Genomic DNA, 17,837 nt, shown 5'->3' on the forward strand with positions numbered 1-17,837 from the left:
TGCTGAGGGTCAGAGGTCGGGATGAGCCGCCATCCATCCTGACCTTGGTGTCCTTCCTGAGAAGAAGCTCCTGGTCCAGTGACATCAAGAGGTACCAACATACTCTGATGGTACTTTCACATCCTGGCAGTTCTACTTCTGTCTCATAGAAGTACTGCTGAGGTACTGCAGTAACTCTGAAAAACTGGGAGTGCTACCATGTCCTAGAGTACTGCAGTAGTAGTACCACAGCGACAGTACGCAGTGGTGGATAAAGTACTGATATTTGTACCGCAGCCGTGAACTTTTTGAAGGTGGAATTCAAGTAAACTCATACGGCAGTAAAACTACGGATACTACACAAGTACTTTGAAGTATTACAACTGTGCTTTGTTGCATTCCAGACTTTATATTTGTAGTATTCTAGCCCATATTTGGTAGTAACACCCGTATCTTGGAGTATTCAGGACCTTATCTTGTAGTGTTGTAGCGCCCCCTAGTGGCTCGACATGGACACCACACCTTCTGGGGACGAGGAGAGGAAGAGAAGAAAGAAAGGGGGGTCCATGCTGCAGTGAAGGGTTTCAGATGTGTGTGTGTGTGTGTGTGTGTGTGTGTGTCTTCCCTCTTCTGACAGGAAGACATGAAGTCTCTCCATTGTTTCTTCATTGTCTTCATCACCTTCACGGTCTGCATGATCCTCACCAGGTGATCTTCATCACCAGGTGATCTTCATCACCAGGCCCGTCCTGGGTGCTCCTCTGTGGTCCCCTGGCTGGAGCGGAGAACCTCGGTGTGAAGGTTGAAGAACCTGCGGTCCAGGTTCCAAAGCCCAGCAGGAAAACTGCACACACTCCGAGTTGTCACATCACTCTTTAATCACATTTGCTGACGACTCACAGACACCTGGCCAGCTTCCTGCAGGACCAGGACCAGGATCAAGAGCAAAAACAGGAGCTTGTCCAGGTCCAGGTCCAGGTCCAGGTGCGGCGTCAGTCGAAGCCCTGCCAGTCGCTCTGCTCGGAGTCGTACTCTGGCTCCGCCCCCACGCAGCGAACGCCCTCCAGCAGCATGGGCGTTCCCTGGTGTCCATCTGGATGGAGACACACACCATGAGAAGATCTCCTCTGATCCAGGAGGACACCTGAAGACCCGCTCCGGGTCTTGAAATCATCGTAAAACATCTCAGGACCAACGGGCCACCAGGTCCTGTTAGACCAGGAGCTCGTGTGTTGTTGTCATGACGACGCAGGGACTGATCAGACTGATCAGACCAAAGCAGAAGACTTCATGTCTCCTGAAGGTTGGCAGACCAGACCTTCTCATGGTGTCATCAACAGAACCACAGCATGAATGAGCTGCAGCAGAAGAAGCCAGATACCTGAGGAACCTACATGTGCCAGTAGAACACGCTGGACCGAACGCATCAACCCAGACACACACACAATAGATGTGTGTGTGTGTGTGTGTGTGTGTGTGTGTGTGTGTGTGTGTGTACTCACCCATCACCCGGGCATGAACTCTGACCCGGACACACACCTCCTCTTTGCTCTCACTCAGCAGCTGCACCTCCTCACACAGGACGCCCTCCTGCTGGGCCAGATACTGGAGGGTCAGCCTGAGCCCTCCTGCACACACACACACACACACACACACACACACACAGAAATAGAATCCCACATGAAATCAATGAAAATCAGTGTGAGCCATGCTGTGCAATGTGTGTGTGTGTGTGTGTGTGTACCATCAGGTTCCACCTTGATGTTGGAGACCCTGAGGTTTGGACTTGGAGGAACCGGCGGCAGACACACGTCCGTCCCCAGAGACGGGACGGGCGGCAGGGAGAAGGTGATCTCATAGCGGTGCTGCGTCTTCAGGAAGCCCACCTGAGGGACAGGAGACACAGCTAACACGGCTAACAGGGATAGCACGGCTAACATGGCTAGCACATTTAACAGGGATAACATTGATAACATGGCTAATATGGACAATGCAGTTAACGCAACTAACATGGCTGACACAGCTAATATGGATAACACCGCTAAGATGGAGACGCCTTACATGGCTAACATAGATAGCACATTTAAAACAGCTAACAGAGCTAACAAATGTAACACCACAGACATGGATGAAACTGCTAACATGGATAGCAAGGTGACCACTACTAACATTGATAACACAGCCAACATAGTGAACACGGCAAACACGGATAACACAGATAATATAGCTAACGCGACAAACATGGATAACATGGCTAACAAGGATAACACTTGCCATGTCTGCCGTGTTATTGATGTTAGCCGTGCCTGCTGTTTTATCTATACTAGCACAGCTAGCATACCATTGTCATTGCTAAACCAAGGCGAATATGGATTACACAGCTACTACCGCTAACACGGACTAGCAGCACAGACGTAGCTAGCACGACTAACACAGCTAGCAAACCTAAAATGGATAACACGGCTCACACGGAGAGAGCAGCTACCGTGGCTAACAGCACCAACCCGGCTAACACACACCTTCACCCGGAAGCCTCCGTCGTCCTCCGCCGTTACCATGACGACCGAGTCGTGCAGCTTCTCGTCGAAGTGCACGTGGGAGGGGGCGCCGGCGGGGGGGGGTCCCTCCGAGAACCGAACGCCGGCGGCCTTGTCAGAACCTGGGTCAGAGGTCAAAGGTAGAGTGTGCGTACGGATCCGGGACCGGGGTTCGGTCCAACAGCTCTCTGCTGGTTCTGTCTCTGTTACCATGACAACCCCCCCCCGGCTCCGAGTCACATGGTCGGCGGAGGAACCGGATCACATGGTCTGAGAACACGAGGTCCAAGTTCTGAGGGCACGGCAGAACCAGGTCTGCTGTTCTGATGGCCTGGATCCATAATCTGCTGTTCTTAGCAGCTTCATGTGACCACACACACACACACACACACACACACACACACACACACACACACACACACACACACACTCAGAGGGAAGTTCTCCGCCCTCCGTGCAGCTGCTGATCACACGCGGATCAGATGATGGGACTGTTACCTCCGGTTCTTCTGGGTTCCAGGTTCTCCTCCCAGGAGATCCAGAGGTTCTCCGGCCTCCAGGGACCTTCTTGGACCACAGAACCATCTCCCCCTGACCCGGTTCCATGCCGGAGAACCTCCTCGCTCTCGCCGACAACCAGATGTCGTCGGCGGTGGGGTTGCCATGGTAACACCAAATGCATTTCAGAAGCTGTCTTCTCCCTCCCCCGTCAGAGGTCATGTGACCGTCAGAGGTCATGTGACCGCCCCAGATGTTCCTTCACCCCCCCTGGAACTCCGTCAGCAGATCTCACCTTTGTTGGCGGCGGCCATGATGAAGTCCGGGCGCCGTCACTGCCTCGGCATCACCGACCTCCGACCCGGGCTGGGGGTGCACGCAGACACCGTGAGTGTGTGTGTGTGTGTGTGTGTGTGTGTGTGTGTGTGGTGGTGGTGTAATGGTGCGGTGTTCTTTACAAATCCGGCGGCGGCAGCGGCGGCGGGGGGGGGGGGTGGTCCTCCAGCTGTGCTGCTCCACAACAACAGTCTAAGAGGATTAGCAGGGACAGATGGACCACCGCTGCTCCTCAGGCTTAACCTGGATAGGAGCTGTGGAGAGCTGAAGATCAGGAGGCCCCGCCTCCACACGACCTGCACCGCTGGGCGCCAACACATCCCATAATAAGCAGTGTGTGTGTGTGTGTGTGTGTGTGTGTGTTGGGAAAGTCTTGGGGAACTTCAAGGATGGACATGGTAGTTACACTTTCTCTCCGCAAAGAGGAACCTCTCTCTCACGCACGCACACACACACACAAACGCGCGCGCGCACACACTAAAACAAGTGTCACGTGACTCCATTTTTTGAGCCGTTTGTTTTTTTCGCGCCATTAAAAACGTCTGTGGTGCCATAAGAGAGAGTGTGTGTGTGTGTGTGTGTGAGTGTGTGTGCGCGTGTGCGTGTGTGTGAGTGAATGTTGGAGGTTCACTTTAAACCACCTGTTTCGACGCTTCTAACGTCGGTTCTCTGAAACGTTACCGGGGGTTTCTCTTTCACTCTCTCTCTTTCACACACACACACACACACACACACACACACACACACACACAAACGTAAAACCGCTGGGTAAACTCACCGGCTCCGCGCTCGTGCTCCCGGTCGTCCGGTCCGGGTTCCGGTTGACCGTGTCTCTCCCTCGAACTACTTCCGCGTTTGGTCACGTGGTTCTGCTCCCGCTCCCCGGTCTTTGACCCGGTTCCGGTGTGACCGAGTCCACCGTCTGCTCTCCCCGCCGTCCCGACGACTGACGACCGGCGGCGGCGTCGGTCCGCCTCCCGCGGCGAGCAGCGCCCCCTGGCGGCGGACGGAGGAACGACATGGAGGCCGCGGTTTGAAAAGGAACACAGAGGAACCGGTCTGAGGTTCAGCAGGTCCAGAGCATAGCAGGTCCTGTAGCCCGGCTAGCTCAGTCGGTAGAGCATGAGACTCTTAATCTCAGGGTCGTGGGTTCGAGCCCCACGTTGGGCGGCTCTTTTCTCCATCTTGGAGACACCTTGGTGTCCAGCCTGTTTGTTTCCATGGTCTGGAGGTTCTCGCTGCGGCAGCTCCGTCTCCGTGACCCGATGGGTTTGTGTGTCTGGCCTGGTGGAGATGGTCGCCCCGGGTTCTGGAGCTCCCTGGAGGAACCCTCCGATCACCTGGACGTTCCTCTGCAGCAGACCCACCCGGGACCTCAGTAGAGATCCTGCTGGTCACCTGACCTGAAGATGAGGTCCCTGTGCCGCTGCAGGTGGTGGAACGAACATTTACACCCAGACCTTCAGTCCATCGGCCCCCAATGAAGAGTTTATGGCTATTAAAGCATCTTATTGTATAAAGAGGTGCACCTCAGACAGATCACTCCTGGAGTCTCTATATTCACGGCAGGAAGGCGTCACAGAGGGACCCCAACTCTGAGCTCGCAAAATTATCAACCACACCCACGGCTTGTTGGGAGGGAGGCCCACCTAAAGGCCCCCTAAGACCCCCGAAGGCCTCCTAAGGCCCCCTAAGACCCCCGAAGGTCACCTAAGGCCCCCAAAGGCCTCCTAAGGCCCCCTAAGGCCCACTAAGACCCCCGAAGGCCCCCTAAGGCCCCGGAAGGTTCCCGAAGGCCCCCTAAGACCCCCGAAGGTCCCCTAAGGCCCCCAAAGGCCTCCTAAGGCCCCCTAAGGCCCCCTAAGACCCCCGAAGGTCCCCTAAGGCCCCGGAAGGTTCCCGAAGGCCCCCTAAGGCCCCCTAAGGCCCCCTAAGACCCCCGAAGGCCCCTGAAGGCCCCCTAAGGCCCCCGAAGGTCACCTAAGGCCCCCAAAGGCCCTAAGGCCCTAAGGCCCCCTACGGCCCCTTAAGACCCCTGAAGGCCCCCTAAGGCCCCCGAAGGTCACCTAAGGCCCCCAAAGGCCACCTAAGGCCCCTAAGGCCCCCTAAGACCCCCGAAGGCCCCCTAACACCCCCGAAGGTCCCCTAAGGCCCCCTAAGGCCTCCTAAGACCTCCAAAAGCCCCCTAAGACCCCCAAAGGCCCCTTAGGACCCCCGAAGGCCTCCTAAGACCCCCGAAGGTCCCCTAAGGCCCCGGAAGGTTCCCTAAGGCCCCCTAAGACCCCCAAAGGTCCCCTAAGGCCCCCTACGGCCCCTTAAGACCCCCGAAGGCCCCTGAAGGCCCCCTAAGGCCCTGGAAGGCCCGGCACCCCGAGGGCCACAATTCTAAGAGTGTGTAAAACAAGTCCTGATTAGGTATAAAATGGTATAAAATGTCGGCACCAGGACCTCCTCACCTGCTCATCTGCTGGACGCTCCAGAGAAGGTGAACCATTTCCTGACTTTAAATAAACCGTTCCTGCTTGATCAGTTCCTGAACATTGTGATGTTTTTCCCTGATTGAAATCTGACACACGACTAAGTCCGGTCCCGTGGCAGGAGACACAAAACAGACAGGAGACACAATCAATGCTTTCATACCAAACAGCTGCGATGCATAAAAAACACCAATAATCACCTTATAAACTTGCAGGATTATTTAGGTAAATAGCAGCATTTTACTCACCATCAATTCTGATCATTTGTAGACAAAATCCATCCTTTCTTTCCTCAAATAGAGTTGAATTATTCCATGGCACAGATGATCCGTGCACTTCGTCTCCAAGCACTGCCAGTAATATGATTAGCAGTGCACGTCGCAGCCTGTGAGCCGGGGCTACCGGTCGGAGTTCCTGGCTTGAAAATGTCGGACAAATCCTTTTCCTGGTTGTGACAGGTTTGCTAGCTTAGGAGTTGCCCGCCATTTTGGGTTGAAAAAAACGATATTAACCAAACATAACAATATTTCTGTTCGCAGCTCGCTAGTAAGCTTCTCCTGGCTAACACACTTGTCCACTCTGACTGTCCAATCAGAGGGTGTGAATACGCTGACGTTGCTGAAGCCTGCTAGAAGGCTTTGGTGTCGCCAACTCACAATCTGATTGGTTGAAGCAACAGCGACATCAACACTTATTTTCCTGCATAAAGGGCTTGCAGAACCGACTGTGCAGGCCCCCCCCCCCCCCGGCAGATTTCTTTGACTTTGACCCTGCCTAGCAACAGATGATGGCTGAAATGTGATTGGTTAAAAGCCATGATATGAACATGCATGTCTGGAAGCGGCACAACCAGGAGAACATTATTTCATAAGTGTTCATGGACAAAATATAATTAACATCCGTGACTCCGATATTTTTTTAGGCCAGCAGAGAAGGCCTTGCAGGCCCGGACGGCCCACCGCTGGTCAGAAGGTACCACACGCCCGTCTTGGACTGACTCAGGAGACCACGGCAGCTGGTGGAGAAGCTCCAGGCTTCACGTGGAACCAGCGAGGAACTGGAAACAGTTCCGGTCTCAGGACTTGATGTTCTTCAAGGCTCCGGGTCTGGTTTCCTCCTCAGGTTCCACTTCGTCACGTCTCTGTGGCGCAATCGGTTAGCGCGTTCGGCTGTTAACCGAAAGGTTGGTGGTTCGAGCCCACCCAGGGACGAGACTTTTGTGGTTCTCCACGTGGGACATGACCTTCTCAGGGTTCCACCAGAAGAACCCTGGAGAACACAGAGAACTTCCACCTGATATCATCAAGAGGTGGAACATACGTGTCCTGTGCACACGCTCACATATGTATCTTTATGTTGGGACCCATGTGAGAATGTAAACACACATTAAATACACAAACTATACTTGTTGTAAGCAGCGGAAGCTGTGTGATGATATCATCATAACGAGAACGGAGGAGAGAAACGGCGGAAGTGACGTCACCGGAAGCGTCTGTTCGGCGGGGTGGCGGGAAACACTTCATTTCCCCCCGCCGGTCGCCCCCCCCTCCTCCCCGCCCGGTGCTCCGGTAACGGCGCGTCCGCACCTTCTCTGCGTTCCCGCACCGGACATTGTTCGGCTCCGGTCCCGGTGCGGGAACGGAGCGGAGGACGGTGATTACCGGAGCCGCGGCGGTCGGTGTCACGTCTCTGTGGCGCAATCGGTTAGCGCGTTCGGCTGTTAACCGAAAGGTTGGTGGTTCGAGCCCACCCAGGGACGAGACTTTTGGACCGGAACCGGAAAACGACGCCTCTCCCGGTAGCTTTGTGTGTTTGTGTGCTGACCGACACAACTCGTGGTTTCCATGGTGACAAACCCGGAAAGGGGCGGAGTCAGCAGCCTCCCGATTGGACGAGGACGAGCAGAGGGAGATTGATGATTGGCCCTCCTGGGTCATGTGACCAGGGCCTCTCCGACTGCAACCTGTGTGTGTGTGTGTGTGTGTGTGTGTGTGTGTGTGAGAGGCTCCGCCCCTCCGTGTGAAGAACACTCCACTGTCACCACCACCTGAGTGTGTGTGTGTTTTAAGTGTGTGTGTGAGATGTTCCACAGAGGTCCAGGGTTCTTCTGTCCTGGATGGAGGAGGAGTCTGGTCGTCGTCCAATAGGAAGCCTCCTGCCAGCGGCAGCTGACCGTCTGTCTGTGACGGCCCGGCGAGGCCTGGAGGAAGCAGCTGGACGGCGGCGGAGGAAGGACACGGATCAGCAGAAGGTTCTTGGAGATGTGGGAGGAGAACTTCGACACGGAGCAGTAAGTCCATGGGTTCTCATTGCAACTACTTCTCCGTATGAGTATACCTCTCCTACTCCAGGAGCCACACACACACACACACACACACACATTGTGGTTGAGATGTTCTGTGGTAGAAGAAGCAGAACCTTTATCTCTTGAAAGGAACCCAGGAGAACCCGTGGTGTTTCCAGCCAACAGCGACCCCTGGTGGACAGCTGGTGTAACTGCATGCAGGCTCCTGGGGTTCCAACAGCCCAGGACCTCCAGGATTCTGGTTCTTCTCAGAGCCAGAACCACCTCAGCTGTTGTGTATCCTAGCAACCAGAGCGTCCGGCCCTCTGAATGTTCTGGAGACAGGCCGTCACCCACAGCTGGTCCGAGGAGCTTCTGACAGATCCCCCAGGAGCGTCCCTCTCACCGCGTGTGTGTGTGTGTGTGTGTGTGTGTGTGTGTGTGTTCCTCAGAGAGGTGGGCCAGAAGCTGGACTACTCCCCGGTGTCATGGCGCCGGTACTTTGAGCAGATGGAGGACGTGAGCGTGTCGTCTCCGGACGGCGCCGACGTGTTCCGGGTGTACATGTCCGGGGCCTCGGGGCCCCTGCTGGTGCTGCTGCACGGGGGGGGCCACTCCGCCCTGTCCTGGGCCGTCTTCACCGTGAGTACGCCTGGCCCCGCCCCCTCTCCTTCTGACTCCGCCTCCTCCTTCTGACTCCGCCCCCTCGGCCTTCTCTGTGCTTCCAGAAGGCCATCGTGGCCAGGGTGGCCTGCAGGGTCCTGGCCATGGACCTCCGGGGTCACGGTGAGGTCACCGCACAGAGGTCACATGACGGGTCTTCTGGTCACCTTAGAACCTTAGAACCTCCTCTGTTCTCTTTCCAGGAGCCACTCTGGTCCACCAAGCAGATGACTTCTCCACCCAGACGATGTCCAGGTACCGACACACACACACACACACACACACACTCATTCACCCGTAAGGTCTCCGACCGGTGCTCTGCTGGCTCCGCCCCTTTCAGCGATGTGGCCAACGTGATCCGAGCCTGCTACGGCGAGGCTCCGCCCCCCATCGTCCTGGTTGGCCACGGCGTGGGCGGGGCGATCGGCGTGCACCTGGCCGGCAGCGAGCTGCTGGCGGCGGCGGCGGGGCTGGTGGCCATCGACGTGGTGGAAGGTGAGCCGCACTTTCCCCAAGGTTCTCCGAGGATGGACCTCAGCCATGTTCTCCCGCCGCAGGGAGCGCCACGGAGGCGCTGCACAGCATCCAGAACTTCCTGAAGGGGCGGCCCAAGTCCTTCAAGTCCATGGAGCACGCCATCGAGTGGAGGTGGGGCCGGGCCGAGCGCCCAGGAGCTCCTCCGACGCCACCTGCCTTCAAACATCTCCCGCTCTGTGTTCCAGCGTGAAGAGCGGACAGATCCGGAACCTGGAGTCGGCCCGGGTCTCGGTGGTGGGTCAGATTCAAAGGTAGGCCCGCTCTGATTGGTCGGCAGGCGACGACGCCGCGTCACCTGCTTCCTCCTTCCGGCCGGTGGAAATTCCGGTATCGTGAACGCTAGCGCTTAGTTTGCGTCCGTTAGCCCTAGCAAGCAGATATCGGTCGTTAGTTTGCGTGTTGACATAGCAGGCTAACAGTGTGGCGGCAACTCCACCGGTCACTGCCGACGCTGGCGGTGCGGGCGCTAGCATGCTACCATTAAGTACGTTAGAATCCTAGCGTGTTAGCACAGCGGGCTAACAATCTGCTGGCAACTTGCTCGATCAGTGGACCGGTACCGCCAATGCTAGCTGAGCCTGCATCTGTAAGCATCAACAAGTGGCTAGCAAGGTGAGCATGCTAGACTTGGTAGTTTGAACTGAAGCATAGGATCTGCAAGATCTGCTAGTAAATCGATCGAACGCACGGATCGGACCGTCCTGAGGATCATCTGAAGGGAACGGGGCGCCGGCAGGCGGCGAACGCACCACGGTGTGATGTCCGCTCTGGTCCTCAGGTGCGAGGCGGAGGAGGCGGACGTTCTGGAGCAGGCGGGTCCCGCCGCCGACCTGGGCCTCGAACGCAGCGAAGAGTTTTACGATCAGAGCTACGTTAGCGACAAGGAGAACGCCACGTCAGAGGTGGGTTTGGGAGAAAGGCCTTCTTCGCTCTTCACGGATCCTGATCCCGTGATCCTCGAACGAAGCTCCGCCCCCGTTCAGACGGACACCGATGGACGTAAACTTAGTCCCGCCGTGTTCAAGCGTTTGAATCCAGAAGTCAGTGTAGCCTCTGCTAACGGTTAGCGGCGGTCGGTCCGAATCGCCGTTGCGTTCACTGACTCCAGTGTTCTCCGGGTGTCAGAGCGTCTACAAATGGCGGGTCGACCTGTCCAAGTCGGAGAAGTACTGGGACGGCTGGTTCCGAGGAACGTCCAACCTCTTCCTGTCCTGCAACCTGCCCAAGCTGCTGCTGCTAGCCGGTGAGACGCCTCGCGCCGGCGCTACGCTAACGCCCGACCCGTCCCGCTCACCCGGACCGCGTCTGTCCGCAGGGATCGACCGGCTGGACCGGGACCTGACCATCGGCCAGATGCAAGGTGAGGCTGTTGCCACGGCGACGGGTCCTCGAACACATCTCCGCTAGCTTAAACTCCGCGGCTCCACGGTCGCTGTGGTCTCCTTGTCTGCACACCTGAAACCCGGAACCGGAGTCCAGGAGCCTCTCAGGTTCTCAGGGACCTGGAGAGCAGGTCCAAACACAAGACGGGGGGGTCCACGTTCATACACGTGCACGTGCACAGCTGCTCCTGTCAGTCAACATGCTGAAGTGACAGTTCAGCTGACCTCAAACGCGTCACACGGTCGCCAACGGCAACAACGTCCTCCTTGTGTCCGCAGGTAAATTCATGATGCAGGTGCTGCCTCCCTGTGGCCACGCCGTGCAGGAGGACAAGCCCGACAAGGTGAGTCCAGACCGCTCGGGGTTGGAGCTCATGACACCGTTAGCATTTAGCGACGCTGTTATCACACAGCGGTCGCATCTTTCCGTCCCTCCAGGTGGCCGAAGCCGTCGCCTCCTTCCTGCTGAGACACAAGTTTGCCGAGGCCAGGAGAGACTCCTGCAGGTAAAGGTGCAGAAGCTCCGCTGGCGCCTCCAGGCTTCGGCACTGAAACGCTTCCTGCTTCCCTTCCAGCTCCAACTCCTCGTCACAGTGAGGTCACGGCGAGGTCACGGCGAGGTCGCAGGTACGTTGGCGGCGAATACCTGCGAGTGTCCTCCTTTTGGGGTTATTATGGTCTGTCCTAAACAGAAGAACATGAACCTCGAGATGTTAGCGTCATTGACCTCGTCTCCATCTTCTCCAGGGAGCCCCGTGAGTAGACCTGGTCCAACCTGGACCCGCTCCAGGTCCCAGACCTCAGACTTCTTTGATATCGGCGATGACGGTCGACACCCGCCGGACCCTCGGACTTCCAAGACATCGGACAAGCCGTTTCCAAAGTTAGCATTGGGATGCTAATGCTAACCCTCGTTGCCCTCTAGCCTCGGGCGCCGCCCCTCCGTTGGGTCCACCGACATTTCTGCCAGAAGGCAAATTTGGGATTGTGGCTAGTTTTAGTGCTACGTGGCTACCAGGCTAGCAGGTAGCTGTGCAGAAGGTGCGGAGCGTTCTCCGTCCAGACCGCCTGAAACCACCGGCCTGCGGGTCAAGTCTGCGTAGCGTTAGCTCCTGTTAGCATCGTGACTGAAAACCCACTGATGATTCTTGTTGTTTCTGGATGTAGCGGCGCTTTATGCTAGCTAGCAGGTGTTAACATGTAGCCTTAGCAAGCCGAGCTAATGGTTTGTATCTCCTGAATAAAGTTGGGCGTTCAAAGGAAACCCGCTTGTTGGTCTGTGGAGGCAGAAGGTCCACAGGCCTGGACTCTGGACCTGGAGGGGAGGAGAACACCAGAAGCTCCGGAGAACCACTTTAATGAGAATATGAACAAGAACAGGCTGGACTGTACATCTGCAAGTTAGTGTTTGATCGGGGGGGGGGGTTTCCATGGAAACAAGCATCAGTCCAGGGAGGTCCGACTGGAAGTCGATGCAGATCCTCCTCTTCCTCCTCTGGGATGAAAAGTTCAAGATCAGCTGGGAAACCAGGAGAGCAGGTGGAGAAGGTCCATGGTCAGAGTCTGAAGGACATGAAGACCTCCACTGTCTTCCATCCATTAGCTGTGTGTGGAAACATGCACACACACGTGTGTGTGTGTGTGTGTGTGTGTGTATAACCACACGCAAACACAAACGTGCATAAACGTGAGTACACACATACAAGTATATGTGTATATGTGTGTGTGTATTTATACACACACACAAAATGTCACAAATAGTGTGTGTAAATACACACGTGCATATATACACTCACATATGAGTGTGTATACACACAGATGTGTATACAAATGTATGTACACATACCTGTGTGTGTATATATATATATACACACACACACGTGTATATTTACACATATCTACATATACACATGCGTATATATAAACACACACACACACATATAGATGTGAGTACCTACACACACACATATGAATACACGTATATAGACTATATACATATCTATATATACACACATGTATAAATATAAACACATATATACACTTGGATATGCATATTTATGCACATGTGTAAGTGTGTGTGTGTGTGTGTGTCTGTGTATACACACACTTGCACATATGTGAATTTACAGTATATATATATACACACATACACGTGAATATACACTGTGTGTGTGTATAAATATAAACACACACACGTATACTGATGTATGTGAATATACATATATATGTGCATATATCTATATATTCATGCACACACACACACACACACACGTGTATGTGCGTATACACACACACACACACACACACACACACACACACCTATATATATGTGTGTGTCTCCTTCTCTAGAATCCCATCTTGACTTTTCCTTCCAGACTCGGAGTCTGTGGACTCCAGTGGGATGTGAAGTCGTTCCAGTCAGACAGGAAGTTCCTGTGAGGAGACCACAGGAGAACCTGTCAACGTCCTCAAGTCTCAGGGCCGGTGGGGGGAGGAGTTCTGCTGCTGCTGCTGCTTCTTACAAAAATAAACGTCTCCTTGGTATCAAAATAGCCGCTGGTCCGAGTCCCGGGTTCCACGGGTTCCACGGGTTCCACATCGCTCCACCCTTGATTGTCAGAACATCCTTCACAAAGCGACGTGCAGGACGGACAGGAAGCAGCCGGACCGGGGTCTCCAGGGAACCCCAGGAGGCCTCCAGGGAACCCCACTAGACCCCAGGAGACCCCAGGAGACCCTGGTCCTCCCCTCCCCTCCCGGAGCTCCTCCGGTGCAGGTCCTGGCCTGGGATCCCCGGCGGAGCCTCCAGAAGCGGCGTCCTTCCCTCGGCCCGGGCTGGTCCTTCAGGGTCCTTCAGGGTCCTTCAGGGTCCTTCAGGGTCCTCCTCCTGCAGATGGACGGGATCGGCTGGGATGCGGATCGGTCCGGTCCGGTCCGGTCTGGCCCCGGGTCTTCTGGATGGACGTCCTCCTCCGGCGGGATCTTCCACGAGGAGCTCCCGCGGGTCACGTGACGCGGTGGCGGCGGCGGCGGCGGCGGCGTCCCCCCCCTCGGTCCGGACCCGGACCTCCTCAGGACTTGTCCCCCGGCAGCGGGAGCTCCGCCCCCTCCTCCTCGTCCGACGGGCCCGTCTCCACGGCGATGACCAGCGAAGCGGCCGAGGCGCTGCTGCCCGCCATTGGCTGGAGCTCACCTGGGGGCGGAGTCACACCGTGCGTCGGAAGCGATCAATCACAGATCTTCCAAACTTTGACCCGCGCGATGACCTGGCGCCCTACAACCTTCTGGGGTTCTACCATGCTGATGTTCTACCACTCTAATGTTCTCCTGCTCTGACGCTGACCTTCTCATGTCCTGATGTTCTCCTGCTTTAAACCTTCAACCTTCTCCCATTCTAGAGTCCTACTGTCCAGATGTCCTGCTATAAACACACCTTCATGTTCACTGGACCATCTTATTCATCATTGTGTGTGTGTGTGTGTGTGTGTGTGTGTGTGTGTGTGTGTGTGTGTGTGTGTGTGTGTGTGTGTCTGGTCATTTCTGGACTAGAAGCTGCTACTTTTTCCACCTGCTTTGAACGTTGCAGCCTAAACATCGACGCGGCTAATTGATGGATTTTTTTGTGCCAATGAGCTTCACGCCGCCAAAACATTCACCCTGGTCACATGGTGGTCACATGGTGGTCACATGGTGGTCACATGGGACCCACGACGCGAGTGAGGAACTCTGAGGACGTTCCTTTCCGACAACGAAGAAGACGACTTTATGGGTTTTAGCGCGCAGGAGGAAGAACAGGATGGACATCAGCTGGAGGACCAGGACATGGGATGCATGGATTCTCCTCCAGAAATTACAGTATGTGTGTGTGTGTGTGTGTATGTGTGTGTTTGTGTGTGTGTGTGTGTGTGTGAGCGTACCTGTGTGTGTGTCGGTGGTGGTTGTGAGCGGGCTGTCCCTCAGAGTATCAGGGTCCTGGTAGTCCTGGGGCAGTCCGACCCTCCTGACCCCGGGCTGTAGTCCCAGGGGGTCCCCGGTGGGTCCGAGCGCGGGGTCCCCGCCCCCCCCCGCGGCCACGGCCTCCAGCCCGGGGGCCCCCGCCCCCCCCGGGGCCCCCGGGGCCGGCTCGTAGTCCAGGGGCAGCTCGTCCAGGCAGTCGGCGTTGAGCTGGAGACACAGAGGAGGACGGTGAGGCCGGGCGGCGGGTCGACGGCGAGCGGCTCCGACACTCACGGCGATGCCCAGGGCCTTCAGGATGTTCATCTTGCACATGGGGCAGGTCCGGTGGTCCAGGAGCCAGGGGTCCACGCAGCTCTTGTGGAACAGGTGTCTGCGGACAGAGAGCGAGACCTTCACCAGGAGGCCGAGGCCCGCCGCCCCCCCGAGGTGCAGTTCCAGCCCTCACCTGCAGGGGAGAACTCGCACCACGTCGTTAGCCTTGTAGCCTTCGATGCAAACCGCACAGTTGTCGAAGTCCGCCTCCGTCTCCCGGTCTCCTTTCCGGACCGTCCTGACCTGCAGCTTGCCGATGGCCTTCTTGGCCGCGTCGCCCAGGCGACGCTGGAGCGGCGGGCGGACACACACACACACACACACATGTGATGTCACTTCCTGTCTACATCTGCGGCACAAGACCTTCTAAAACCTGAAACCAGGTGAGAGGTGAGAACCTCCAGCCAACCCGGGACCAGGATCTGCACCCCCCGTGGGCCGGTCCACCTGCTGGAGCTCCATATCCAAAGCGTCTGACCGCTAGCTGCTCGCAACTAGCCACTAACTGTCATCACTAGCCACTAACTGTCATCACTAGCCACTAACTGTCATCACTAGCCACTAACCGCTCATCACTAGCCACTAAGCACTTCCCACTAGCCACTAACCGCTCGTCACTTGCCACTAACCACTTGTCACTAGCCACTAAGCACTCGCCACTAGCCACTAACCGCTTGTCACTAGCCACTGACTGCTTGCCACTAGCCACTAACCGCTCACCACTAGCCACTAACCACTTGTCACTAGCCCCTGATTGCTCGCCACTAGCCACTAACTACTCGTCGCTAGCCACTGACTGCTTGCCACTAGCCACTCGTCACTAGTCACTAAGCACTCGTCGCTAGCCACTAACCACTTGTCACTAGCCGCTGACCGCTCCTCACTAGCCGCTGGCCACGGAGGCTCACCTGGTTGCGGTCGCGTGCGTTAGCGTAGCGGAACCTCTGGATGTAGTAGAAGACGAGCCAGGCCAGCGAGATGATCATCAGCACGATGAAGGAGATGGACACGAAGACCACGGACGTGCGGCTCACGTACTTCTGCAGGTTGCGGGTGCCGATGGTGATCGTCATGGTAACCGTCACGTTGCGCTCCAGCAGCGACGCCACCTCGCGGCCTTTGGGCTCCGGGATCATGATGGCCACCACCTCGCCGGTACCTGGAGGTCACAGGTCAGAGGTCACCATGACGACCGACAGGCGTCCTCCGCCGTCCCGACGTTCTCGTGGCCTCCAGGGCCGGTTCCGACCCTTCCGGAAGGTTCTCCGGGTCCGAGCTGAGATGTTCTCCTGACCCCGGGTGAGATGCGACCTGAGGTTCTTCTCCTCCAGGCAGGAGAACCTGATGACCTGCTAGAACTCCCTTGTTCCAGGAGGTTCTCCGGGTCGGACGCCGGGAGCCGACGTCAGATGACGTCTCCGCGGCGAGGAGGCATCACCAGAGGTTCCTCCCAGACCACCTTCTAGAACCACCTGTGTTCTTCTAGAAGGTTCTCCAGACCTCAGGAAGGTCCCTGGAGACCAAAGGCCTCCACACTGAGGTTCTTCTGCCCACGCAGGAGAACACTGAAGACCTCTGACTCGACCGAGATGTTCCTGGGACCATCTCACCTGAGGCGTGTGTGTGTGTGTGTGTGTGTGTGTGTGTGTGTGTGTGTGTGTGTGTGTGTGTGTGAACCCCGAGGACCTCCTAGAACCTCCTCGTGTTCCAGAAGGTTCTCCGGACGGTTCTGAGACGCTGCGGCCGGGCGTGAGAAGATCTCTCCGCACACGCGCACGCGCACGCACACGCACCGGGATGCGGCATGGTGATGGTGTCGTTGGCGTTTCCCGCGCCCACGTTGAAGATGACCACGGCGGAGGCGTTGTGCTCGGCGGCGCGGCGGATCTTCTCCCGGTACGTGCAGTTCCCGTGCGCGATCAGCGCGATCCAGGCGGCGGCGGCGGGCGCGGGCGGCGTGAAGCGCGTGCCCGGGTCGCAGGCCTGGCGGTCCCCGGGCGCGGCGGGAAGCAGCACCACGCCGCGGGCGTCGCGCTTGGGCGAGTGCTCGCCGTAGCGGCCGCACTCGGAGCGCTCGGAGCGCGGCTCCCCCGCCGCGGGGTCGGTGTACGAGATGTTGACGAAGGCGGTGTACCACTCCTCGCGCTCCGACGACACCGACACCGGCGCCGGTGCGTCCGCGCCCGCCGGCGGCGGCGCCGCGCACAGCCACGCCAGCCACGTCCAGAGGGCCAGGCGGCGGCAGGCCGAGGCCGCGGAGCCGGGCGCCATGGCGGCCGGGCGGCCGCTACAGGCGGCGCGGGCGCGGGGACGGGGACCGGAACCGGGACCGGGACGGCGGCGCGGCCCGCGGACGCTGCATTGTTTTCACCGGGCCCGGAGTGTCAAGCTAGACAAGACGAGCAGCCGGAAGCGAGGGCGGAGGCGCTTCCGGCGCCGACCCGCCGAAATAAAAGCGCTGCCCCAACCGGGACGCCGGCGGGAAGGGGGGGGCGGGGGGCGGGGGGTGTGGGGAGGGGCGGGGCGGCACGCTCGCCTGCCCGCGAGGCAACCGGGGGCACGCGCCTCCCGGCCAGGCCCGTTCCGCCTGCGCGCGCCACGCGCGGAACCGCACGGCTTTTATTTTGAAGGCGCCGCGTCACGAGAACCGCACCGGCCGGTTGACGCGCGCTTGACGGAACCGCAGCGACACCCGGCGGACGGGAGGATGGACACACACACACACACACAAACACACACACAATTACGTAGACATGCATACATTGTCTCTCACACACACTAACATACACACAATTACATAGACATTCATACACATTCTCACACACACATGCACACACAACTCACACACACACACACACACACACACACACACACA

At 57.3% G+C, this 17,837-nt stretch overlaps 3 protein-coding genes and 3 non-coding genes across 10 annotated transcripts; 4 read left to right on the plus strand and 2 right to left on the minus strand.

Moving 5' to 3' along the window:
• Nucleotides 1-839: 839 nt before the first annotated feature.
• On the minus strand, nucleotides 840-4,326 carry adisspb (adipose secreted signaling protein b). The gene is made up of 6 exons (XM_086166552.1): nucleotides 4,129-4,326; nucleotides 3,310-3,380; nucleotides 2,499-2,638; nucleotides 1,724-1,865; nucleotides 1,482-1,607; nucleotides 840-1,072 (listed from the first exon to the last, which is right to left on the minus strand). The coding sequence occupies exons 2-6, from the start codon at nucleotides 3,326-3,328 to the stop codon at nucleotides 972-974; spliced, it is 528 nt and encodes a 175-aa protein (XP_086022678.1). The 5' UTR covers nucleotides 3,329-3,380; nucleotides 4,129-4,326; the 3' UTR covers nucleotides 840-971.
• Nucleotides 4,327-4,447: 121 nt separating this feature from the next.
• On the plus strand, nucleotides 4,448-4,520 carry trnak-cuu (transfer RNA lysine (anticodon CUU)). The gene has a single exon. It is a non-coding gene; the product is annotated as a tRNA-Lys (tRNA).
• A 2,444-nt stretch (nucleotides 4,521-6,964) lies between these two features.
• On the plus strand, nucleotides 6,965-7,038 carry trnan-guu (transfer RNA asparagine (anticodon GUU)). The gene has a single exon. It is a non-coding gene; the product is annotated as a tRNA-Asn (tRNA).
• A 474-nt stretch (nucleotides 7,039-7,512) lies between these two features.
• Nucleotides 7,513-7,586, plus strand: trnan-guu (transfer RNA asparagine (anticodon GUU)). The gene has a single exon. It is a non-coding gene; the product is annotated as a tRNA-Asn (tRNA).
• Nucleotides 7,587-7,854: 268 nt separating this feature from the next.
• On the plus strand, nucleotides 7,855-11,957 carry LOC147223205 (protein phosphatase methylesterase 1-like). The gene is made up of 14 exons (XM_086165603.1): nucleotides 7,855-8,117; nucleotides 8,564-8,753; nucleotides 8,840-8,897; nucleotides 8,978-9,029; nucleotides 9,115-9,269; nucleotides 9,332-9,422; nucleotides 9,497-9,562; nucleotides 10,090-10,351; nucleotides 10,437-10,554; nucleotides 10,627-10,671; nucleotides 10,973-11,037; nucleotides 11,132-11,199; nucleotides 11,269-11,320; nucleotides 11,441-11,957. The coding sequence occupies exons 1-13, from the start codon at nucleotides 8,089-8,091 to the stop codon at nucleotides 11,288-11,290; spliced, it is 1,221 nt and encodes a 406-aa protein (XP_086021729.1). The 5' UTR covers nucleotides 7,855-8,088; the 3' UTR covers nucleotides 11,291-11,320; nucleotides 11,441-11,957.
• Nucleotides 11,958-12,034: 77 nt separating this feature from the next.
• On the minus strand, nucleotides 12,035-17,348 carry rnf150b (ring finger protein 150b). 5 transcript variants are annotated; one of them, XR_015107538.1, is made up of 8 exons: nucleotides 16,756-17,348; nucleotides 15,871-16,121; nucleotides 15,096-15,250; nucleotides 14,924-15,020; nucleotides 14,611-14,857; nucleotides 13,216-13,886; nucleotides 13,013-13,126; nucleotides 12,035-12,212 (listed from the first exon to the last, which is right to left on the minus strand). XR_015107538.1 is itself a non-coding variant. In XM_086165257.1 (6 exons), exons 1-6 carry the CDS (start codon nucleotides 17,231-17,233, stop codon nucleotides 13,765-13,767), a joined length of 1,350 nt encoding a protein of 449 aa, XP_086021383.1. In that variant the 5' UTR covers nucleotides 17,234-17,348; the 3' UTR covers nucleotides 12,035-13,764. The 5 variants fall into 5 exon arrangements, 1 of the variants encoding a protein (XP_086021383.1); XR_015107536.1 differs by having other exon boundaries at nucleotides 12,035-13,126; XR_015107537.1 differs by having other exon boundaries at nucleotides 13,013-13,886.
• Between the last annotated feature and the right edge of the window lie 489 nt (nucleotides 17,349-17,837).

Source organism: Fistularia commersonii, chromosome 19, assembly GCF_037954325.1.
Source record: "Fistularia commersonii isolate RoL2024-O1a breed Wild chromosome 19, RoL_Fcom_v1.0, whole genome shotgun sequence".
NCBI classification, from domain to species: domain Eukaryota; kingdom Metazoa; phylum Chordata; class Actinopteri; order Syngnathiformes; family Fistulariidae; genus Fistularia; species Fistularia commersonii.

Bases quoted from the DNA above. Each gene is read 5' to 3' on its own strand.
- adisspb (XM_086166552.1), bottom strand. The intron at 1,866-2,498 runs GTGTGTGTTAGC...CCTGTCCCTCAG, and splicing joins ACGGAGGCTTCCGGGTGAAG to GTGGGCTTCCTGAAGACGCA. The intron at 1,608-1,723 runs GTACACACACAC...GTGTGTGTGCAG, and splicing joins CATCAAGGTGGAACCTGATG to GAGGGCTCAGGCTGACCCTC.
- LOC147223205 (XM_086165603.1), top strand. From the start codon at position 8,089: ATGTGGGAGGAGAACTTCGACACGGAGCA. The intron at 8,898-8,977 runs GTGAGGTCACCG...TTCTCTTTCCAG, and splicing joins CATGGACCTCCGGGGTCACG to GAGCCACTCTGGTCCACCAA. The intron at 11,038-11,131 runs GTGAGTCCAGAC...CCGTCCCTCCAG, and splicing joins AGGAGGACAAGCCCGACAAG to GTGGCCGAAGCCGTCGCCTC.
- rnf150b (XM_086165257.1), bottom strand. From the start codon at position 17,233: ATGGCGCCCGGCTCCGCGGCCTCGGCCTGCCGCCGCCTGGCCCTCTGG. The intron at 16,122-16,755 runs GTGCGTGTGCGT...TGTGACCTCCAG, and splicing joins CATCACCATGCCGCATCCCG to GTACCGGCGAGGTGGTGGCC. The intron at 14,858-14,923 runs GTGAGTGTCGGA...CTGTGTCTCCAG, and splicing joins TGAAGGCCCTGGGCATCGCC to CTCAACGCCGACTGCCTGGA.